Source organism: Lontra canadensis, unplaced genomic scaffold (genome assembly GCF_010015895.1).
Source record: "Lontra canadensis isolate GAN:19392208 unplaced genomic scaffold, GSC_riverotter_1.0 scaffold21, whole genome shotgun sequence".
In the NCBI taxonomy this organism is placed as follows: domain Eukaryota; kingdom Metazoa; phylum Chordata; class Mammalia; order Carnivora; family Mustelidae; genus Lontra; species Lontra canadensis.
This window is the reverse complement of record NW_022631015.1, coordinates 10,533,020-10,558,537: the sequence shown is the minus strand read 5'-3', so window position 1 is coordinate 10,558,537 and position 25,518 is coordinate 10,533,020. Positions and strand designations below refer to the sequence as shown.

General features: G+C 39.5%; 1 protein-coding gene and 1 pseudogene across 1 annotated transcript in view; both read right to left on the bottom strand.

Moving 5' to 3' along the window:
* Nucleotides 1–3,024: 3,024 nt before the first annotated feature.
* The window catches only part of SYCP2L (synaptonemal complex protein 2 like), a 94,795-nt gene continuing 72,301 nt past the window's right edge, over nucleotides 3,025–25,518 (bottom strand). The window contains exons 21-30 of the mRNA XM_032861422.1: nucleotides 24,586–24,733; nucleotides 23,916–23,965; nucleotides 21,853–21,982; nucleotides 20,805–20,884; nucleotides 20,609–20,678; nucleotides 8,781–8,882; nucleotides 7,120–7,226; nucleotides 5,922–6,013; nucleotides 3,188–3,287; nucleotides 3,025–3,087 (exon numbers count right to left, since the gene is read on the bottom strand). Coding sequence (XP_032717313.1) covers nucleotides 3,025–3,087; nucleotides 3,188–3,287; nucleotides 5,922–6,013; nucleotides 7,120–7,226; nucleotides 8,781–8,882; nucleotides 20,609–20,678; nucleotides 20,805–20,884; nucleotides 21,853–21,982; nucleotides 23,916–23,965; nucleotides 24,586–24,733 — 942 coding nt within the window. The remainder of the gene's footprint in view (nucleotides 3,088–3,187; nucleotides 3,288–5,921; nucleotides 6,014–7,119; nucleotides 7,227–8,780; nucleotides 8,883–20,608; nucleotides 20,679–20,804; nucleotides 20,885–21,852; nucleotides 21,983–23,915; nucleotides 23,966–24,585; nucleotides 24,734–25,518) is intronic.
* LOC116870086 lies at nucleotides 16,115–16,668 on the bottom strand (annotated as a pseudogene).

Here is a 25,518-nt window from a genome sequence, read left to right as displayed (position 1 = left end):
TCAAAATGTTGAAAATAGAACTACCCTATGACCCAGCAATTGCACTGCTGGGTATTTACCCTAAAGATACAAACGTAGTGATCCGAAGGGGCACGTGCACCCGAATGTTTATAGCAGCAATGTCTACAATAGCCAAACTATGGAAAGAACCTAGATGTCCATCAACAGACGAATGGATAAAGAAGATGTGGTATATATACACAATGGAATACTATGCAGCCATCAAAAGAAATGAAATCTTGCCATTTGCGACAACGTGGATGGAACTAGAGGGTATCATGCTTAGCGAAATAAGTCAATCGGAGAAAGACAACTATCATATGATCTCCCTGATATGAGGGAGAGGAGATGCAACCTGGGGGTTAAGGGGGTAGGAGAAGAGTAAATGAAGCAAGATGGGATTGGGAGGGAGATAAACCATAAGTGACTCTTAATCTCACAAAACAAACTGAGGGTTGCTGGGGGGAGGGGGGTTGGGAGAGGGGGGGTGGGGTTATTATGGACACTGGGGAGGGTATGTGCTACGGTGAGTGCTGTGAAGTGTGTAAACCTGGCGATTCACAGACCTGTACCCCTGGGGAAAAAATATGTTTATAAAAAATAAAATTTAAAAAAATGACAGAAATTTTAAAAAAAAAGAGCATTCATCATGATCGAGTAAAATTTATTCCTGGGATGCATTGGGGGTTCGATATTTGCAAATCAATCAATGTAATACATCACATCAATAAGAGAAAGGATAAAAACCAGAGGATCATTTCAGTATATCCAAAAAAGGTGTCTGACAAAGCACAACATTCATTCATGTAAAAACAAAGTAGATTTAGAGGGAATGTAACTCAACATAATAAAGGACTTATATGAAGAACCCACGGCTAACATCATACTCAGTTGGGAAGAACTGAAATTTTTTCTCCCTACAGTCAGGAGTAAGACAAAGATATCCACTCTCACCACTGTTATTTAACACAGTACTGGAACCCTCGCCACAGCCATCAGGCAGGAGAGAGGAATAAAAGGCATCCAAATTGGTAAGGAGGAAGGGAAACTTTTGCTATTTGCAGATGACAGGATACTGTATATAGAAAACCCTAAAGACTCCACCAAAAAACTACCAGAACTGAAAAATGAATTTAGTAAAGTTGCAGGATACAAAATTAATGTACAGAAATCTGTTGCATTTTTAGACACCAATAACGAAGCAGCAGAAAAAGAAAACAATCCATTCACAATTACACCAAAATAATACTTATGAATAAATTTAACCTAAGGGAGGAAAGAGCTGTACTCTGAAAACTACAAAACATGGATGAAAGAAATTGATGATACAAAGAAATAGACATTCTGTGTTCATGGGTTGGAAGAACAAATATTGTTAGAATGTCTATACTACCCAAAGCAATCTACACATTTAAAGCAATTCCTATCAAAATACCAAAAGCATTTTTCACAGAACTGAAACAAACAATCCTAAAATTTGTATGGAATTGCAAAGGATCCTAAATAGCCTAAGCAATCTTGAAAAAGAAAAATTGGAGGCATCACAATTCTAGAATTCAAGTTATATTACAAAGCTGTAGTAATCAAAGTAGTAGGAGTTTTTAAATTACCAATTCAGGTTTGTTACTAGGATTCAATATCATGGTCCATTCGGTATTTCTATTTCTTTCTGATTCACTCTTGGAAGATTTTAATTTTCTAGGAATTCATACATTTCTTCTAGATTGTCCAATTTGTTGGCATGTTTGTTATTTTTAAAATAAATATATTTTAAAATCTCCATCTCAACTTTTAATATGGAAAACATTCACAGAATAGAACCCCTGAAACAAAAGCTCTTTTGGGAAACTTAATAAATTTTCAAAGTTTGAAGAGATCCTAATTCCAAGAAGTCAGAGAGCCTTTCCCAACCAACCAGGGGCATTTGGTGAAGAGGTTATGAAAGGATCTCTGTTTTAATCATCTGCTGAAAGAGTTCTGAAAATCTATTGACCTACTCTCGTCATTATTAACTGTGTTAACTGGAGTAAAAGAATGGAGAACTCATATTTTAAACTTTCTGCTGTTTGAAATGTACAGTCATCAGAATAATAGTCTTCCTAAAACTATCTGACTTAGATCTCTGTGGCAGAAGCGGATTCTGAACTGGTAGATAAAACTTTAGGCCATTACGGATTTCTATAAGGATTCTTTTTTGATTGCTCAAGCAGAAACAAAACAAAACTCTAGAATTTCTCCCAGGGCAGAAGCGGAGTGGAGGGTGCACTCTACTCTCCATTTCCCCTCTCCCTATGCTCCAGAGAATCAGACTTTATTCTACATGAATAGAAGCAACAGCCTCAGAATGTACACGGAGTAATCACACCAAAAGGAAGATGTAGCAGGATAAACTCATTGGCTGTTTAATATATACACACACATATATTCTTAAATATAGAATATATCTCATAAGACTGCAATTTAGCATATACATACATATTTTTCTCAGAATATACTCATTTTGTGAAACAAGATGGGATCAGGAGGGAGACAAACTTTAAGAGACTCTTAATCTCACAAAACAAACTGAGGGTTGCTGGGGGGAGGGGATTATGGAGAGCGTGGTTGGGTTATGGACATTGGGGAGGGTATTTGCTATGGTGAGTGCTGTGACGTGTGTAAACCTGACAATTCACAGATCTGTACTCCTGGGGCTAATAATACATTATATGTTAATAAAAAAAAAAGAATATACTCCTTTAACTTGTTGAAATATGGCTTAAAAATAAGAGTTTGCATAAAAACACTGATGTTTGTATGATTCCGTTTATGCTTTTCAAAATTTGTACTTCTACATTGATACACTAAGCCACACTCTTTGCTCAAGGAGTGCCACAGAAGTAATTGGTTTGAAAAGATGCCACTTCATAGCTACTCACAGGCAGTTTTACATCAATCACGTTTTACATCAATCACTTGTACTATAGCTAAAGCACTACCCTTATCCTTCAACTAAGATACTTCTAGAAAGAATACATTGAACAATTACCTCAGTACTTGGAGATCGCAGAATGATTTCAAGTCATCAGACTGTTTTTCCCAAAATTCCTAAAATGGAACAAAAGTCTTAAGTGGTTATCAGTTACTCTACTCTGGAACGGATCCTCTTAAGTCACAGAGAATATTCCAAAAGAAGGGGGGCACTTACCAGAACATCCTTCTCAAGGTGTTTCAGAGTCTGAATATCCTTCTCAAGACTGTTCAGCTCTTGAAGAACAAAACTGTGAAACTGCTCTAGTTTATTCAGTCTGATAAATGTAAAAAGCAACAGATTTCATTGGAACTGCTTGACCGTAACAAGAGACTATCTTCTTTTTACAAGGATACTCCTTATTCTTCTCTAGACTTTTTCTTTTTTTAACTTAAATTCAAGTTGGTTAACATGTACTGTAATATACAGGGGTAGAGTTTAGTGATTCATCAGTCGCATACAACACCCAGTGCTCATCATATCACGTGCTCTCCTGAATGCCCATCACCCAGTTACCCATTCCCCCACCCACCTCCCCTCCAGCAACCCTCAGTGTGTTTCCTATAGTTAAGAGTCTCTTATGGTTTTCCTTCTCCTCTGTTTTTATCTTATTTTTCCTTCCTTTTCCCTATATTCATCTGTTTTTTTTCTTGAATTCCACATGAGTAAAATTATATGGTATTTGTCTTCTCGGACTTATTTTGCTTAGCATAATACCCTCTAGTTCCATCCATGTCACTGAAAATGGCAAGATTTCATCTTTTTGATGGCTGAGTAATAGTACAGTGTGTGCATGTGCGTCTGTTACATTTTCTTGATCCATTCATCAGTTGATGGACATCTGGACTCTTTCTATAGTTTGGCTATTGTGGACATTGCTGCTATAAACATTGCTAAGCATGTGTCCCTTCAAATCACTATGTTTGTATCCTTTGGATAAATACCTAGTAGGGCAATTGCTGGGTCATAGTGTTGTTCTAATTTTAACTTTCTGAGGAACCAGTTTGCATTCCCACCAGCAGTGTAAAAGGGTTCCCCTTTCTCCACATCCTTGCTAACTTTTGTTTTTAAGAACACACATCTCCTGTCCTTCCTTCCCCTCACTGGATGATCATCCTCTTCTACAGAAACTATGAAGACTTGGTTTTATCCCTTCAAAAGAAGTCCAAAAGAAGCTGGTAATTCAATATCATACTAAGAGCAAAGGAGAGAGGACTCCAGGGAAAAGGACACAGAGGCCAGACCTGGCCCAGAAGCCATTATGCCACCAATCATAACTCCCCATCACTTCCAAACTTCCACTTGCCCCCCTCATCTCTTGCCTTAAGCTGGTCCTGAGAGCTGAAATTGGCTAATAAACCCCGTCCTCTACACATTAGTTCTAAAGTTTCTAACCTCTGCTTTTGTGGGTCTAACCACCACATAAACTGCTTATTTGTTTTCTGTCTTCTCCATTAGGCTGAAGGTTCTATGAAGGCAAGAAGCTCTCAATGCTTGTCGTCACGGCTCTCCTGCACTTAGCCCAGGGCCTGGCACCTCGTGCTGCTCAGTGTGCATTTGCTGAATGAGAAATAGATGAATACGTAACTCCTACAACATAACGGAAGTTCTCCACGTCCAAAGTCCTTCATGGGCTTGTTTTGAGAATCAAATGACATTGCATGTATAAAAGTTTTGAAAAAAAGTTATAAATTCCTATTCACATTATATTTTCTGCCCTAAGAAACTTCCTCCTTTATTTAAGCTAACCAACCTGCCATCGTTTTCTTTCCCTCCTTCATCTATAGGCCATTCTCTCCAACAAGAAACAATCTATTGTTTCTTCCTATACTTCCTATACCACCTTCCCTATACCATTCAAACCTTTATTTTCAAAACCTCCCTACAGAAGCACTTCCATTGTAATGGCTCTAGATTATCTCTAATCACCACAGAACCCCATCTCCCCTCACCTTTCCTATCCTTCCCATCTCACAGTCATCAGAGTGTGTTTGCGTATGGGTGCATGTGTGTGTGCAAGTGCATAGAACTTTTTACTGTGGCAATATAACATAAAATTTACCCTTTTAACCATCTTTGAGTGGACAATTCAGTTGGATTCAGTACACTGACAATGTCCCGCAACCATCCATCTCTAGAACTTATCCATGGTCCAAACAGAAACTCCATACTGCTTAAACAATAACTTATTTCCCACTCTCCCAGGCTCTGGTAATCTCTATTCTACTTCCCTTCTCTAGGAATTTACCTCTTCTAACTACCTCATATAAGTGAAATCATTCAGGGGCACCTGGGTGGCTCAGTGGGTTAAAGCCTCTGCCTTCAGCTCGGGTCATGATCCCAGAGTCCTGGGATCGAGCCCCGCATTGGGCTCTCTGCTCGACGGAGAGCCTGTTTCCCTTCCTCTCTCTCTCTGCCTGCTTGTGATCTCTATCAAATGAATAAATAAAAAAATCTTTAAAAAGAAAAGTGAAATCATTCAACACTGGTCCTTTTGTGTCTGGCTTATTTCATTTTGCATAACATCCTTGAGGTTCATCCAGGATGTGGCAAGTGTTAGAATTTCATTCTTTAAGGCTGAATAATATTCCACTGCACATGGAGGACACCTAGCACTTATCCAGCATTTTCCCATGTTTACCCATCCTTGCTCTGTCTTCATAATTGGATTATAATTTTTTTAAAAAGATAGTGTTTTACGATCATACCATGGCAGACCAAGAAGAGGCTTGTGGAAGGCCTTCCCCCATCATCTTATAAAGGAAGAACTAGAAACTAGACAGGTTAGGGGATGTATCAAACCTCGCAGCTGCTCAAGCTTCAGGTCCTCATGACCCCGCACAATGGGCATGATACAAATACTTATGAGCTATCACACTTTTATGACCTTGTTTGGAAACCTAACACTTACCTGCATTGACGTATCTGGTTTAAAAGTCGGATTAAGCAATCTGGAGCTTGCTTGGCATCTTCTGAATAAAGTGGACTCCCTTCGTACCTAAGCTAAACCAGGACAACAACAACAAAATGATCACATTTGAATTAACCGTAACTACATAAATGGAGTTCAGGCTTTGTGTGAAAAAGATGCTACCAGCAGGGGCGCCTGGGAGGCTCTGCCAGTAAAGCATCTGCCTTCCGCTCAGGTCATGGTCCCAGGGTCCTGGGATCAAGACCTGCATCAGTCTCCCCGCTCAGTGCAGAGCCGGCTTCTCCCTCTCCTCCCCGCTTGTGCTCTCTCTCATGATCTCTGTCACAATCTGTTTCTCTCTCTCAAATAAATAAAATCTTAAAAAAAAAAGATGGTACCAGCACCTTACATTCATAACAAACACACTGTTAAACAACAGTGATGAGACACCTTGCTATACACTTTCTATGTATCACCCCCCAGGAAGGTACCAATAAGGAATGATAGGCTAAAATAGGAAAATTTATATTCATGCTATCAAAGCACATGTTGAATATTATTAACAAATTTCCACTATCAACTAACTTACACTGGTATTGCAGAAAATATGATAAGACTTTGGAGATTTTCCAAATTAGTTAAATGAATATATGTCAGGGTAAGATACTTTTCTCAACTGTGCTAATAAGTAACTCTTTGGGGATTTATGAACAATAGGACATAAAAGGAGGGAACTGAAATGCTTCTAAAGTTCAGCTTGCAGACAAGACTTTGGACAGCCTACCTATGCACCGCTCTGCCGAACATCTACCTAAACCCACCTCCAACTTTGTCCTAAACACCTCTCTCAACCACATGGCCCCCTCTCCTCCTTGCCTATCACTGTGACTGAACCATCGCCTCATGGTACTTCCTGTTGTCTGAGAATAGGCTCAATGAAACCAAACCATGAGTCTGATTTCCATATAAGTGCATCCAGTCCCACTGTAGCAAAATGGACATGGAACCGCTGTCTTATAATACAAACCACAGTCCACAAAGGCACTACAGTCAGGGCCCATAGCTAAGGCAAGTATACCTTTCCTAAACCTCAGGAGCACCTCCACATATGCAGGATAACAACAGTACAGATGAATAATATGATCTTGTTACTTTAAGCCCCTAACAAGCCAGTTCTTCATTTTTAGTGGACCATTACCTCTGATTTCCTTTGCAGTTCTCTAGTGAAGTTTTCGAGGGCTAGGAGGACAGCAGAACTCTTCAAATTCTCGGGCACAACCACTAGGGATGGAGTAGGAATGCCTTCTGAACAATAAAAAGAGAACATTAAGTAAAACTAACACAAGGTTCAAAATCGACGTGCTTAGCCCATCAGCTGCAGAAGCTGGAGAGACCGTCGGAAGTCAGACATAAGTGGGGCCTGACTGCGGCTGACAAGGCCAGCTTGGAACCCAGAGCCATGGTGGGCACTTCCAGCTGCTTCCCATCAAACCTCAGTTTCTGCCAGGTGCTCATTTCCTCCAAACTTTCCCAGCACTTTAAACTGGGGCAGATGATATTAGGTCTAAGAAGCAGACTAAAGGAGGGGTTATAAGAGGCTGTGAGGAGGACACAACAGGTGGGACATGACAGGTAGGACATTTCTACGGGGGCAACACTGGTGTAACAGCTTCTGGGTGTGCTGAGGTTGAGGACTTGTAGGTATCCATACTTGCAGGTATTGACTCATGTAAGCCTCGCAAAAACCACTTCAGGTAGGCACTGTTGTTGTGCATATGGAACAGAGGGATCAAATAAAACTTGGGCAAGCTCACGCCCCAACAGGGTCAGGATTGGAACTCAGGCTGACTGGTTCTTAATCACCAACGTCTAGCACCTCTGGGCTTCCAAATTCACCCTCTTGGAGCCTTTTGTTTTGAAACAGAGTGGCATCACTCATGCAGACAGCTAACCCCACACATGTAGACATCTTGGATCAATCTCCTTCACTGGTATAGAGTGGATTTTTTAATTTTTAATTTTTTATTAACATATAATGCATTATTAGCCCCAGGGATACAGGTCTGTGAATCACCAGGTTTACACACTTCACAGCACTCACCATAGCACATACCTTCTCCAATGTCCATAACTCCACCACCCTTTCTCTACGCCCCTCCCCCCAGCAACTCTCAGTTTGTTTTGTGAGATTAAGAATCTCTTATAGTTTGTCTCCCTCTCAATCCCATCTTGTTTTATTTATTCCTTTCCTACTCCCCAAATCCCCCACATTACCTCTCAACTTCCTCATATCAGGGAGATCATATGATAGTTTTCTTTCTCCGATTGACTTATTTCGCTAAGCATAATATCCTCTAGTTCCATCCACATCACCACAAATGGCAAGATTTCATTTCTTTTGATGGCTGCATAGTATTCCATTGTATATATACCACATCTTCTTTATCCATTCATCTGCTGATGGACATCTAGGTTCTTCCCAAAGTTTGGCTATTGTGGACATTGCTGCTATAAACATTCAGGTGCAGGTGCAGAGTGGATATTTCTAATAAAAACTTTGTTAATAACTATCAGCTAAAGCCAAGACCTAGACATTTAAGAACGAGAGGCCTTGAAAATTGCCATAATAAGGAGTGAAGACGCAGAAATCAAAATAGAAAGGACGTGGTGCTTACTTGCTTTTATCTATAATGTGTGCAACAATTTACTTGGTTTTAGAGGATAAAATGCTTAGTTGTTAGGGTTGTGCAGCAACTTTGATCTTCAAACTGTAGCCCCCTGTAGTGCATGCTGGGACATTCAGGGCTTACAGATTTGTCAACCTCTTGCTTGAATGGCTGGCTGGGCGCATAACGTTACCTGCTAAGTCGGTCTCTTCCGTCACTGAGGGGAGGGACTCTGGAGCATCATCTTCTTCCAATTTTGACTGTTTTGACTTAGCAAAACTGCCATCTGCTAGGTCTAAAAGCAAGTGCAGCACGTTAACAACCACGCACACTTTCCTTTTGTCCCAATTTTATCTTGTCTTCTCTTTACCAGTTAATACCTAACTTTGCTGAGCAGCAAGCAAAACTCGTTCCCTGTTACTAATTACTTATCAGCTGATACACTAAGAACAGCACAAGCATTAAAGCACTAAGTCTCCTGATGCCTGAAAGAGGCCACACAGGAACAGGCATCTCTTTGCTGAGCTCGGGAACATCTAGGAACGATCTGCCTTGCAGAGTACGGACTGACTCAAACAAAGCAGGAGTGGATGTAGCATCACTAACACTGCCAGGGCTCAGGCTAAATGGCAAGGGAGAATGGTATCTGAGCGGGTGAGCCTTTGGAAACTCTTCACATCTCCCTACAAAGTGTGTTCCCTGCTGGAGACACTGGAGCTTTAGCACTGTACTGAGGGCGGTCTCATGGATGAGGTCACCTTAGCTCCTTACTAGCTACCATGACTTGGAGACCTTCAGCTTAGCAGATTTAAATAAATATCCTCTTTCGATTTGGCATTTACTCAACATTTTCTACTGATGTTCACTTTTACCCCAAACATATCCTTCTTCCTTCTGAGCCCTCCCAATCTTACCAATGGCACTACCGTCAATAGAGCTCTAGAATTGGGCCCAACTCTTGCTTTTCCTTATCATCTACCTCTCTTCCCATCATCAAGATCAAGGTCCTGCATACAGAATGAATCCATCCTTCTTTCTGCATTCCCAAACCATGACCCTATCCAAGGCCATCCTCCCCGGAGGATCTCATCAGTCCCCGTGACTTCAACTTCGTTACAGTCCCAATTTCTCTCTTCCCTGAGCTCCATGAAGCAGCAAGTTTGCATTTCCAACTGCTTGGTCAACAACTCCATCTCAAAACCCACTCTATTCTATCCCAACCACTCTTTCTTCCCCACCAGACACTTAGCCCCTACATACATGCTTAGCTGTGACATCATCTGGCTTTGCCCCTTCTCCTCACATATCCTGCTAGTCATTACTGATTTTTCCCCTTCAGAGGGGAAAATTCATTATTCAGCAGATATGTGAATGCTACTATGTACAAATATTTGAATGAGCCATACCATAGAGTGGAATGGTGGAGAAGCAAAGAGGTAAGTTTCTCTTTCTGGACTCTGCTTCTCTATGTATCTCCCTGGGGTGCCTCAGACACCTCAGGCATGTTTTCATCTCAAGACCTTTGCTCTTGTTGACTTGAATCCTTTCCCTCATAGATGGGCATTAAGTTTTTCTCTGGCCAACCAACATAAAATTTCACTACCTCTGCCGCAACTTTTAAATCTCTTCCCATGCTTGATTTTTTTTTTCCCCTAGCCTTTATCACAATATAATACACTGCATGTTTTACTTCTCTTGTATATTATTTGCCCCCCAACACACTGGAAGATAAACCCCAGCAAAGCCTGCATTTTCTCTGTTTTGTTCATCAGAATATCTAACCCTTAGAAAAGTGCCTGGCCCACAGCAGACTCTCAATAGATGTTCATTGAATGAATAAATGAATGCTACAAAATATCCAAGTTCCTATGGAAAAAAAAAATATGAGATACAAGATGAAACCAGAGAAGGAGACAAACCATAAGAGACTCTTACTCTCTGGAAACAAAATGAGGGTTGCTAGGGCTGGTAGGGATGGGGTGCCTAGGTGATGGACTTTGGGGAGGGTAGGTGCTATGGTGAGTGTTGTGAATTGTGTAAGACTGATGATTCACAGACCTATGCCCCTGAAGCCAATAATACATTATATGTTAATAGAAAACAAATATGAGACACGTTAGGGGTTCCTAAAATGACAACATAGGAAGACCTTGAACTCACCTCCTTCACAGACACGCACACATTTATAGAGCAATTGAAGAATGGAAGGTTGACTAAGCAGCTTCTGCACAACAGAAGATAGACTGCATGGAGAACAAGAGAGAGGAGTGCATGGTAATGAAGGAGCGCCCATGCCCCTCCACAGTGAACTGCACTGGGGTGGGTTAGTTCTAAGGGGTGGGGTGCAGATTTGTCTGGCCTGGGGCATAAAAAAAACCCCTGTGATTTAAAAGGACAACTAGAATTTAAAAAGATCTAGCCCTAGGATCCTGTCCAACAGTGGGGGACTGCTGGAACTCACTCTGGATCAGAGGGGCTGGTGAGTGCCTGGTTTATGTTCACCCTCTGCCTTGGTAGAGCAGAGAGAAGCCAGGTTGGGCTGCCATAACTGACCCACCTCCATGCTAGCCCCAGCCATCTCATCAATATGGCGCCAGGGCAGCACACACACCAGGACATCCCTGCTCAGCAGTCATGATGGCTCCGGCCATCTCATCAAGACATAAAACATCCAAGAACATGTCAGGCCTGAACCACTTCATCTCCAGACAACTTGCCAGGACATCCCCGTCCACCCCTTTCCCCTGCACAGAGTGCCCTGAAACCTCTGGGTCCATGCCTGCTTTGGCTCCAGAGTACCCCCTGCATGGAGCATCCCAGGACACCCCAGCTTTCACTGACTTCTGTTTCAACCATCCTACCAGGGTGCCTTCTACTTAGGAAGGGATGTAGAGAAAAAAGAACCCTCTTACACAGTTGGTGGGAATGCAAACTGGTGTCGCCATTGTGGACCATAGTATGGAGGTTCCTCAAAGATAAAAATAGAACTACCCAATGATTCAGTCATAGTATTACTGGGTATTTGCACACAAAAAAAAAATACAAAAATACAATTCAAAGGGATACATGTACCCCATCTGTATAGTGGCATTATTTACAATAGTCAAATTACAGAAGCAACCCAAGAGCCCATTGACAAATGCACGGATAAGGAGGTGGTGTGTATAGACTCAATGGAATGTTACTCAGCCATAAAAAAGAACAAAATCTTGTCATTTTCAACAACATGGATAGAACTAGAGAATATAATGCTAAGGAAAATAAGTCAGAGAAAAATACCATATGATTTCACTCAAAGGTAGAATCTAAGAAACGAATGAACAAAGAGGTAAACGAGAGAGACAAACCAAGAAAAAGACTCTTAACTATAGAGAACATATTCATGTTCACTAGAAGGGAGATAGGTGAAGTAGATCAAGGGGATTAAGCATATACTTACCTTGTTGAGCACAGAGAAATGTATAGAACTATTGCATCACTGTATCGTACATCTGAACCTAATACAGCACTACATGTTAACTATACTGAATTAAAATAAAAGTAGTAATGGAAAAAAAATTTACATGTAGAAGGGAATCTCCATAAGGTTTACCTCTGTTTATATTGGGCACATACCATCAAATTATTACACCTGTAATTTTTTATATTATCTATCAGCAGATTTCTCATCAGAAATTTTGCAGGCTGAAAAAAATGGAATGATATATATGAAGTGCTGAAAGAAAAAAAATTGCCAACCATGTATATTTGATGTAGAAAAGTTGTCCTACAGAAATGGAGAAATAAAGACTTCCCCAGGCAAGTAAAAGCTAAGGGACTTTATCATCACAAGATCTGCCTTATAAGAAATGCTCAAAGTACTTCATCAAGTCAAAATGAAAGGGTGATAATTAGTAACATGAGAACATAGGAAAATATGTCACATTTATGAGTACATAGTTAATAAGAATACTATACCATGGTGGCATGTTAATCACTTTAATCTAGTATAAATGATGAAAATATTGAAAATAATTATACCTGTAATAATTTGGTAATGTATGCCTAATAAAAACAGAGGCAAACTGTAACAAAACATAAAATTTGGGGCAAGCAAAGGGTAAAGTTTTATATGCAATGAAACAGACTATTAGGTATCTAAGACATTATATGTAAACTTCATGGTAATCACAAAGCAAAACCCACACAAAAGTAAATACACAAAAGATAAAGGGAATAAAAAAATACTACTATGAAAAATCACTAATTCACAAAAGAGTGGAAGAGATTAACAAAGGAACTACAGAACAGCCAGAACACAATAAGATGACATTAGTAATTCCTTACCTATTAGTGGACTGACCAATTTAAAAAAAGGGTAGAGACCCGAATAGACGTTTTTTCAAAGAAGACATACAGATGGCCAACAATCACATGAAAAGATGCTCAACATCCCTTACCAGGGAAAAGAAAAAACCAACATGAGATATTATCTCACACGTTAGGCTGTCTAAAATTAAGATAAGAAAGAAATGTTGGGCAGGATGCGGAGAAAAAGGAACCCTCATGTACTGTTGGTGAGAATGTAAATTGGTATAGCCACTGTGGAGAACGGTATGAAAGCTCCTTAAAAAACTAAAAATAGAAATACCATATAGGGGCACCTGCATCATGATCTCAAACCTGAGATCTCAATCTCAATCCTGAGAATGAGCCCCACACTGGACTCCCCACTCGGGACCGTTGTCTGCTTCCCTCCCTTCCTCCCTCCCCCTGCTCATGGTCTCTCTCAAGTAAATAAAATCTTTTTTCTCTTAAAAAGAGAAATACCATATGATCCAATAATTCCACTATTGGGAGATATTTACCAAAGGAAAATAGACACACTAACTCAAAAAGATCTATGTACCCCTATGTTTATTGCAGCATTATTTACAATGGCCAAGACGTGGAAGCAACCTCAGTGTCCATCGATAGACGAATGGATAAGGAAGGTGTGATTTGCATGCGCGCGCGCGCACACACACACACACACACACACACACACACACCCTGGAATATTATGCAACCATAAAAAGGATGAGATCATGCCATTTGAGATGACATGGATAGACCTACCGGGTATTTTTTTTAATTTTTGAAATACTCGTTTTCAATTAACATATAATGTATTATGTCTCTCACGGATACAGGTCTGTGATTCATCAGTCTTATACAATTTATAGCACTCACCATAGCACATACTCTCCCCAATGTCCATCACCCAGCCACACCATCCCTTCCACCCCCTCCCACCTCCAGCAACCCTCAGTTTGTTTCCTGAGATTAAGAGTCTCTTATGGTTTGTCTCCCTCTCTGGTGTCATCTTGTTTCATTCCCCCCCCCTTCTACTATGATCCTGTCTTGTTTTTCAAATTCCTCATATCAGTGAGATCATATGAAAATTGTCTTTCTCTGACATGTTTTGCTTAGCATTATACCCTCTAGTTCCATCCATGTTGTAAATGGCAAGATTTCGGGGTTTTGATGGTTGCATAGTATTCCACTGTGTGTGTGTGTGTGTGTGTGTGTGTGTGTGTACACACACATCTTCTTTACCCATTCATCTGTTGATAAACATCTAGGTTCTTTCCATTGTTTGGCTATTGTGGACATTGCTGCTATAAACATTCAGGTGCACATGCCCCTTCGAATCACTACATTTGTATCTTTTTTTTTTTAAGATTTTATTTGTTTGACAGAGAGAGAGTGATCACAAGGAGGCAAAGAGGTAGGCAGAGAGAGAGGGGGAAGCAGGCTCCCTGCTGAGCAGAGAGCCTGATGTGGGGCTCGATCCCAGGACCCTGAAACCACGACCTGAGCCAAAGACAGAGGCTTAACCCACTGAGCTACCCAGGTGCCCTACATTTATATCTTTAGGGTAAATACCTAGTGGTGCAATTGCTGGGTTATGGGGTAGCTGTTTTGAACTGTTTGAGGAACCACTGTGCTGTTTTCCAGAGTGGCTGCACCAGCTAGCATTCCCACCAACAGTGTAGGAAGGTTTCCCTTTCTCCACATCCTCGCCAACATCTATCATTTCCTGACTTGTTAATTTTAATGCTTCTGACTGGTGTGACGTGGTATCTCACTGTGGTTTTGAGTTGTATTTCCCTGATCCAGAGTGATGTGGAATACTTTTTCGTGTGTCTGTTGGCCATTTGGATGTCTTCTTCGCAGGAATGTCTGTTCATGTCCTCTGCCCATTTCTTGATTGGATTATTTTTTCTTTGGATGTTGAGTTTGATAGGCCCTTAATAGATTTTGGACACTAGCCCTTTATCTGATATGTCATTTGCAAGTATCTTCTCCCATTCTGTCAGTTGTCTTTTGGTTTTGTTGACTGTTTCCTTTGCTGTGCAAAAGCTTTTGATCTTGATGAAGTCCCAATGGTTCATTTTTGCCCTTGCTTCCCTTGCCTTTGGCGATGTTCCTAAGAAGATGTTGCTGCGGCTGAGGTCGAAGAGGTTGCTGCCTGTGTTCTCCTCAAGGATTTTGATGGATTCCTTTCTCACATTGAGGTCCTTCATCCATTTTGAGTCTGTTTCTATGTGTGGTATAAAGAAATGGTCCAGTTTCATTCTTCTGCATGTGGCTGTCCAATTTTCCCAACACCATTTATTGAAGAGGCTGTCTTTTTTCCATTGGACATTCTTTCCTGCTCTGTCGAAGATTAGTTGACCATAGAGTTGAGGGTCTATTTCTGGGCTCTCTATTCTGTTCCATTGATCTATGGGTCTGTTTTTGTGCCAACACCATACTATCTTGATGATTACAGCTTTGTAATAGAGCTTGAAGTCTGGAATTGTGATGCTGTCATCTTTGGTTTTCTTTTTAAACCTTCCTCTGGCTATTTGGGGTCTTTTCTGGTTCCATATAAATTTTAGGATTATTTGCTCCATTTCTTTGAAAAGAGTTGATGGTATTTTGATAGGAATTGCATTAAATGTGTAGATTGCTCTAGGTACCATAGACATTTTCATAATATTTGTTCTTTTGGTCCATGAGCATGGAACATTTTTTCCATTTTTTTTGTGTGTCTTCAATTTCTTTCATGAGTACTTCATAGTTTTCTGAGTATAGATTCTTTGCCTCTTGGGTTAGATTTATTCCTACACATCTTATGGTCTTGGGTACAATTGTAATGGGATCAACTCCTTAATTTCTCTTTCTTCTGTCTTGTTATTGGTGTATAGAAATGCAACTGATTTCTGTGCATTGACTTTATATCCTGACACTTAACTGAATTCCTGTATGAATTCTAGCAGTTTTGGAGTGGAGTCTTTTGGGTTTTCCATATAAAGTATCAAACCATTTGCAAAGAGTGAGAAGACCTACAGGGTATTATGCTAAGCAAAAGAAGTCAGATGGAAAAAGACAAATGCCATATGATTCCACTTACAAATGGAATCTTAAAAAATGAACAAAAAGTAGACTCAATTATAAATACTGGGAACAAACTGATGTAGGTTTTTTTTTATTATTATTTACATTTATTCTATGTAGAATTTACTTCCAGGCCATAAGGTTTTGTTTGTTCAGTTTCTTCTGGGATATCTTTTTCTTCTGGCAACTTCCTCTTTTGGTTTAGGAACAATCTGCTCTTTTTCCGGAAGGATCATCCCAATAAGGCAGGAAGAGCTCATGTATGGGTTAAGCCAACCATGAGCCCTGTAAGTTCTATGCTGCATCCCAGGGGCTTTGTTCACCTGGATATGCTCAATGACCAGAGAATCTACATCTGAACACTTAAGCCCAGCATTACTCTCTGCATTTTTAAGCATGGGCAGTAAAAATTCGGCACTTTTCTTGGGCTACTGGCCTTGTATCCTGCCTCACTGTTTGGCCTGGGCACACCTACCAATTCCACCATTGTAGTGAGGGGATGGCACACACTGCTTCTACAAAGTGATGACTTTCAGATACTTGGTGGCTTTTTGAATAGGCACACCCTTGAGGGCCCGGGCAGTTTCACATGTATTCTTAAAGTGAATGCAAAGATTTGAACCTCTTGATTTGCATGATTTTGCCGGCTTTTCTGGGTCAAGCAAATAGTGAACCATTTTCAGAGGTTACCTCAATGGAATGAGTAAGTCACAGGAATAAAAAAGAGAGCATAAAGAATATAGCCAGTGATATCATAAGAGCTAAGCATGGGGACAGATGGTAGCTATACTTATATGAACATAGCGTAATATATAAACTTGTCAAATCACTAAGTTGTATGCCTAAAACTAAAACTAACTACTGTGTGTCAAGTATACTCAATTTTTTTGCATTGAATTATTCAATCCACAGGAATAAAGTTGCTGAATGGATTAAACAAACAGAAAAGACCTAACTATATGCTACCCACAGGAGATTTAGTTCACTTTTAAGGATGAACATAGGCTCAAAGAGAAGGAAAAAAATTATTTTATGCAAATAGAAACTGTAGTAGACCTCAATACCATACCATCAACAATGGATAAATCATACAGACAGGAAAAAAAAAAATCAATAAGAAAACACTAGACTTGATTTTACTTTACAGCAAATAGATATAACAGACATCTACAGATCATTCTGTCCAACAACAGAATACTAATTCTTTTCAAACACACATGGAACACATGGTGCATTTTTGAGGATGCACATGTTGGGTCACAAAACAAGTCTCAGGAAACTTAAAGAAGATTGAAATCATGCCAAGAATCTTTTCTGAACACAATGATATGAAACTAGAAATTCCAGGAAGAAACTGGAAAAATTCACAAATATGTGGAAATTAAACAGCACACTCCTGAACAACATCTGGGTCAAAGAAATAAAGAAGAAAATAAAAAAATATCTTGACATAATTGAAAATGGTAAAAATCTACAGAAACTTTGGAGTTCAGTAAAAGTAGTATTGAGAGAGATTTATAGCCATAGTGCCTACATTAAGGGGAAAAAAAATCCAAATAAACCACCTTACCTTACATCTTACGAATGGAAAAAGAAGACCAAACTAAGCCTTAGCAAAAGGAAAACAAAAACAAACAAACAAAAAAATTGAATTAAAGGAGATAGAGACCAGAAAAACAGAAAAAACAAAATCAGTGAAAAGAGCTGTTTTTTTGTTTTGTTTTGTTTTTTAGATAAAGTTGACAACCTTTTAGCTAAATTAAGGGGAAAAAGACTCAAATAAAATCAGAAATAAGAGACATTACAATAGGTACCACAAAAAACACAAAGGAGACTACTATGAAAGATTATGTACCAAAAAGTTGGCAATCTAGAAGAAATGGGTAAATTCTTAGAAACCTACAATCTACTAAGACTGAATCATGAATAGAAAATCTGACTAGACCAGCAATGTAAGGAAATAGAATCAATGGATTCTATGAAACATTCAAAGAATTTATACCAATCTTTCTCAAACTTCCAAAAACTGAATAAAAATAAACACCCTCAAACTTTATTCAAAAAGCAGCCATAAAAACCTACAGTGAGACCATCCTACAGAGAAAAAGTGCAAATCACACACTGGAAGAATACAGTTACATATAAACAAGTCCTGAACATATGAAGAGTTCCTAGGACTGATATAAAGAGACTAGCCTCCAGACGAATGGGCAAGACATCTTTTTAAAGATTTATTTACTTATTTGACAGAGAGATAGAGCAGAAGAAGGCAAAGCAGCAGGCAGAGGGAGAGGAAGAAGCAGGCTTCCCGCTGAGCAGGGACACCTCGCCACCCCCAGCAGGGATCGATCCCAGGACTCTGGGATCATGACCTGAGACAAAGGCAGACACTTAACCAACCACGCTACCCAGGCGCCCCTAGGCAAGACATTTCAGGCACACACAAAAGAGGAAATTCAAATGGCTAACATATAAAAATGATGTTTAACCTTAATTAGGGATGTTTAATCAAAACTTCAGTGTGCACACACACAGAAATTCAAAAATCCCAAGTGTTGGAGAATGTGAAGTAAGGAACTCATACACAGCTGGTAGGAAAATGAATTGATACAACCAGTTTGGAAAAACAGTTCCGCACATCTCAAACTGTAAAGACATATAAACTCTGTGGCTGAGCAATTCTATTCCTAAAAATACACCTAGAGACCATTTTGGAGTATGTATCAGGAGAAATGTACATAATTCGGCATAGTGGCATTATCTATAACAACCCAAACTTCAAGTAATCCACATATCCCACAGCACGAGAACAGACATAGTCATTCATATCACTGAATATTATGCTGTGATTAAAATAAATATACTTCACCTAGATCCATCAGTGTAAATAGATTTTACACATGATTTTGAGCAGAAGCAGGCCACACACAGTTTACACAGTATGATGTCATTTGTTTGCACAGTACATGAGATAAAACTAAACTGCATATTATTTAGGGATGCATACAAAGAAAAGAATTATAAAGAAAAGCAGGGGCGCCTGAGGGGCTCAGTGGGTTAAAGCCTTTGTCTTCTGCTCAAGTCATGATCTCAGGGTTCTGGGATCGAGCCCCACATCGGGCTCTCTGCTCAGCAGGGAGCCTGCTTCCTCATCTCTCTCTGCCTGCCTCTCTGCCTACTTGTGATCTCTTGTCTGTCAAATAAAAAATTGAAAATAAAAAAGTCTTAAAAAGAAGAAAAGAAAAGCAACAGAAAGCTTTTCATGCAAATCAGGACCATCATTAGCTCTCCAAGGGATGGAGGAAAGTAACAGGGTCATGACCCAGGATTCCAGTTCTCACACTGGGCTGTAGTTACATAGGTGTTTACTTTATAATTTTTTTTGTTGTTGTTAAGATTTATTTATTTATTTGACAGACAGAGATTACAAGTAGGCACAGAGAGAGAGGAGGAAGCAGGCTCCCTGTGATGCAGGGCTCGATCCCAGGACTCTGGGATCATGACCTCAGCCCAAGGCAGAGGCCTTAACCCACTGAGCCACCCAGGCGCCCCTTATAATTGTTCTTTAAACTGCGCACATACTGGACATGCTGTCCGGAAGGTATGATATTTCTCCCAATGTGAGAGTGAAAAAATAAAAGCAAAACAGTGCAATCAATCACCAAATTAAGGCGAATGGGCCCCTGTGAAGGGGGAAGCAGGGATGAATTTCGGGTTGCAGCTACCCGGATTCTGAAATAGCAGTCTTTCATTTCTTAATCTGGATGTTGGCTCACAGATGTTTGTGTTGATACACTAAATGTTGATATACAGGACTTGCAGCTATTTCGATCTTCCCGATTTTCCATTTAAAATGTAAAGAGAAAACAAACAGTTCAGGGACACCCTACAGAGGGGTCAGGTGTTCTACTCAATCACAGTCCTGTAAACTGGCTTGAAAACCTCCTAAATAAATAAAATCTTTAAAAAAAAAAAAAAAGGGGTGGGGTGGGGTGCCTGGGTGGTTCAGTGGGTTAAAGCCTCTGCCTTCAGCTCAGGTCATGATCTCAGGGTCGCATCAGGGCTCTCTGCTCAGTGGGGAGCCTGCTTCCTTCTCTCCCTCTCTGCCTGCCTCTCTGCCTACTTGTGATCTCAGTCTGTCAAATAAGTAAATAAAATCTTTAAAAACAAACAAACAAAAAACCTCCTTATCACGGTAACCAGGAGAAAATGAACTGGATGTTTCCATTCTTGACCACACCATTGTTTAGAAGGTAGCTTTATAAACTGCAAGTGACCTACTTAGTCAGGAATAGAAAGAGCCCCTGGACCAGATCCTTAGGAAGGTGCCTCCACTGAGCCCACTGGCCCTCCGTTTGAAGCCAGAGAGGAGGCAGCTGGTCCCAGGCCATGTTTCTTGAAACAAGGCACTCTTGTTTCTGAGTGAACCTAGGGTCCTTCCACTGCCCTTGACCTTCATGCACTTCTAGGGAGGGTAAGCAGATCTGAACTGCTCTCTCCAACACCTGGTATCAGTCTGTAAAGTCATTTTTTTATCTGTTGTGATTGGAATAACACCCAGCCCACCAAAAGCAAATTCATTTTGCTTTATTCTGCAAAGACTGAGTATTTTCTCACCTCCGTCTTCCAAGCTTTGCAGTTTATGTTTGAAGCTAGGAGTTTCCATCAAGGATTCTTGGTCTACAGTCTCCAAAGGAAAAAAAAGCAAATGATGCCCCATTATCCTCTAAGGAGGAGTAAGCACATGATGCAAATATAATATAAACTCTGGAAAATCAGATGAATAACCAACAATAAATAGTACCTTAGACACGTTTTCCTTCGATATATTTTCTTCAACTTCTGAATGCTCCAAGGATGACAGATCGCTCGGCAGGTGGGGACTTTGATGTTCTGAGTGTTAGAACAATTTCCAGAGCATCAACATGCTAAGAAGCAACTTTAACATTTCACTATCACTCTATGTATTAAATCTTACCAACCCCAAAAAAAGATACTTAAAAAAAAACCCCACAAAAAAACGAAAAAACCCTTTTTATCTTTTAGGCCATGTAAGGTTATTGGTTTTGCAAGCCGACAGATAAAATGAGCCTCAACTAAATCAGCACATTTCATAGCTGCCCATCTGGCCCCCAATACATGGGCAAGGCTCCTACTATCTCAAGGTTGTGACACTTCTCTTTCTCCTCTCTCATCGTTCTTCTAACTTATTTCCTCTTACTCTCTAATGCTCCATTTTTCTCTTTTCTTTACTCCTTTTTCTCCCAATGGCAGCCAAGCTAAGAAGTCATCATCTGCTTACTGACTGCTATCATTGGTTGGCAATGAGCTAAGCTGCAAAATGATAAAGGCAAACCAAAATCCCTAGCCTCGCAAAAGATGTAAATAGTTCTAATAAAATACAACAGAGGTTAAGATGCACCTAACAGAACAAGGATTGGCAAACTCTGGCCCCTCCAGTCAAATCCAGCCTACCACTTGGTTTTATAAATAAAGTTTTACGGAAACACAACCATGTCTGATGGTCTGCGGCTGATTTGGAGTTCCAACAGTAGAGCTGCTAAACAAACAAACAAACAAACAAACAAAACTTGCTGTCTGGTGTCTTACAGAAAAAGTATACCAATCACTGCTGTAAGTCATCATTTGAGTTTTCTTTAAAAATGGAAGAGCACAAGGTAATCTCAAATGTTAAAGTTAAAACACAATGTCCTCTATCTTTTGCTAATGAGGACAGTAAAGGAGAGATCATATATTCACACATTCTTCAACATATGTTAAAAGAAAATTTGTTTAGTTCAAACTACTTCTCCTGAAAAAAATATTTTTTTTTCTATGTAAATCAACAGAAAATCAAGTACCTGTTTTCTGGGCAGAATCTTCAGGAGTTAAAAAGTCAGAATTACCCTGAAATTTTGTTACAGAAATTTTTAGAAGTGTGGAATTATTCTGCTTGGAGGTTTCCTTCCATGATGGTGTTAGAAGTTTAGCCTAAAATACAGTATTTTTTAAGAGTGTTAACATTCATAACCATTTTAAGTAGTTTTCAAAAAATTTCAATACATTTCTAATGTCCTTTTAAGTAGTTTAAGTATAGGATTTGCACCATTTGAAAACAAACCCTAGGACCATAAGATCCTAAAGTTGAAAACACAATAAGTCATCTATCGATTCGTTATTCTAACTCAAAAATAACTCTAAATTAAAGTTCTCAAAGTAGGACCCCACCCCAGAACAGAGCTTCAGCAGTACCCGGGAACTTGACAGAAATGCAAATTCCAGAATCCCATCTATGACTTATATTTAGCCAGAAACTATGGGGACAGAACCTAGCAATCTGTATTGAAACACACCATAATGGTCATTCTGATGATCACTACGGTTTGAGATCCACTGCTCTAAATCAGGAATCCACAGACCACAGTTCACTGGCCTTCTTATAAATAAAGTTTTATTGGAATGCAACATGCCTTCCCTTAGGTATTGTCCATGGCTGCTTTCATGCTACAACAGAAGAGCTGAATAGTCCCCATGGAAAATATTTATGATCTTACAAGTCTAAAATGTTTACACTATTTACTATCTGACCCTTTACAGAACAATTTTGCCGAGTCCTGCCCTAAATTATTCTCTTACATGCCAACACAGAGGAGTGAATTTTGAATGCTAATATTTGTACAGTCAGCAATGCCCTCACTGAAAAATCAACAGACTTCCTGTCAGTTGCATAGCTTAAATTTATAGATTCACAAAGCTTTGATGTTTGGTGCTTACTTCAAACAAAAGCTATATTTACTTTAAATCGGTCTTTTGACCTATTTCTTTTTTTTTTTTTTTTTAAGATTTATTTATTTGACAGAGAAAGAGAAATCACAAGTAGGCAGAGAGGCAGGCAGAGAGAGGGGGGGAAGCAGGCTCCCTGTTGAGCAGAGAGCCCGATGTGGGTCTCCATCCCAGGACCCTGAGATCATGACCTGAGCCGAAGGCAGAGGCTTAACCCACTGAGCCACCCAGGTGCCCCTTGACCTATTTCTAACTGATAAATCATACCAGTTTAAAGTATTCAACATGTATTTAGGTCCTTACTCTGGCTCACTGGTTTAAACTAGGAACTATATACTTCGTCAGTACAGATTCACAGAGGGTAACCATTAGAAGGGGGCAGGTGGGGAGAGAGAACGGTAATTGGAGTACAACCACATGGTATTTCTGCATGGGATGAGTGGGTGGGTAGAGTGCTGTTGAAGCCCTCAGAATCCCAGCAGCCACCCCCTTAGAGAACTCATATACTAGACACTCTATCTGTAGTCTTTATGTATCTCATTTGACGAGGAACAAAAACCAGCTGTTGAGAGGGGGGGATTCAGCTATTAACAGGAATATTTGGCTTTGAATTTGTCTGAACAACACCAGCGTTCTTATTTTTAGTTATGTTGCTTTAAAACAAAGAGAACCAAAATGAGTTCAGAAACTTTGAGGATTTATTCAATATTTATATAAACCTGAAGTCATTTCAACCACTTACAAAAAGATTTGTATGTTTAAACCATTAAAAGCTTTAGAAATAGTATGTCTGCAAACTGAAAACTAAGGGAAGAAGTTCGCTTTAAAGTGTAAATTCAAAGAGCAAACAGTTACAGGACTACAGCCCAGATTTCAGCATCATCTATAGTAAACATCTTGCAAAAATTTGAGAACAATGAAGAAAGATCCAAAGTCTTTACCCAACATTTATACTAAATGTTAACAAGTCCTTGCAGTTTCTTTTGACAATGATTTATGTACCAACAAACTGGTTTGTTATCCTCATAATCCTGAAAGGATTTCTTTTTTTGAGAAACAAATGAAATTTAACCCTAAACAGATTAACCTGTTTCATGCTAACGCTAATGGCCACATGGCAGTCCAGCTAAAATTTACTTACTTGGTCTTTCTCATGGTCACTGCCACTGCTGGGAGGGGAAAATGGCAAAACTAAAAGAAAAAGAAGTGCACAAAGGATAAGTTTGCTTATGAGGGAAAAAAAAAATCATTTCTCCTTTTCCCAAGTATACAGGTCCATGCTAGAAGCAATTCCCAAATCCTGAAGCTTCTCAAATGTCTAGGTCTTAAGCTTAATCCCTTTTTAATTATCTATCTTGTTCCTGAGCCCCTACCCCAGTGTGAATTCTCTGCTCCAGACCCTGCCTCTGATGCTTTCCTCGTGTCAATTTATCCTTGCACTTTTACCTCACTTCGAATGCTTCCCTTCTGCGCATGTCTTTGAATACTGTTCTTCCCCAAGGATTGGCTCAAATCCTACCTGCCTCTTCCTGGAAGCTTTTCCTAGTGATTTCCTGTTCATGTTAGATTCTTAGCTGAACAACTACTCTATTTATCTATAGCTAATATTTTAAAATGATTGGTCCTTTCCATATTCTTTTACACTGATTAATGTATGTACCTTCTCTCTTTCTACAGGAATTATAGCAGGGAAGAGGGGATCACATAATCATTTTTTCTTTGGTATCCTCCTTCCATCACATAACTGAAAAAATACCAGATTCACTTGGGGAAAAAAAAATGACTTGAAAGAAGACACATACCAAACTTACCTCTTATGCTGTTTCTGATTCTTGTCTTTTTTCTACCAGAATATGGTTTTAGGGATTTCTTTTTTTGGTTGCTGGTCCAAGATCGTTCACTGGTGCTACTACTTGAATCTTTATTACTCTCCGAGAAGATGTGTTTCCTGTAATTAAGCTTTTACAGACACACGTGATAAATGAGTGCTATTAAAAAGGTGTTAGTTCCGTTTATGTACAATTAAATATATCAATACAATGTTAGGCAAAAGAGAAGCAACTCCTTCTAGAAGATTGGTTCTCGTACAATAAAAAGGCATGGTGGTAAGGAGAGGAAAAAAAATTTCATTAGACAATTCTCAATCACGCTGTTGTAATGGAGGACAGAAGGAAAAAAGAAAAAAGAATCTTCTCTCATCAATTAGTTGCAATTGAAGAGACCATAGGTAATTCTTCAAACGCTGTTGCCCCTGAATATGATACCTTCAAAATACTAACCCAAATGACAAAAGAATTTATAAAAATAATTTTTGCAATGACAACGTTGATTACATTTTAAAGAAACTAAAATAAAACAAGGGGATCATTTCTATTTAAACCTGAAGTATTTTGAAATTATGACTAGACTATCAAGGTAAATTTAATTTCTTCAATGATTTAATGGATTTTATGTGCTTTTAAGTCTTTTCCTGGCTTTGGGTTGGTTTTTAGAAGTGTTGCGACAAACAGTGTTTAGGCTCCGCTTTAATGTGGAATTTGTTTTGATTTTAACACACAAAATACTCTAGTTGGCCTCTGTCTGTTGTGCCCCTCCAGGGGGCCCAGTCTTAAATCAGGAATGCCTCAATAGAAACCCTACTGTTCAGCTGGTAAGAGCTCATTCTCGTTCTAAGGCCGAGAGGATTCTTATGAATCCAAACACAGTAGCTCAGTCTTCTCAAATAAGAAATTTAAGCTGGAAGA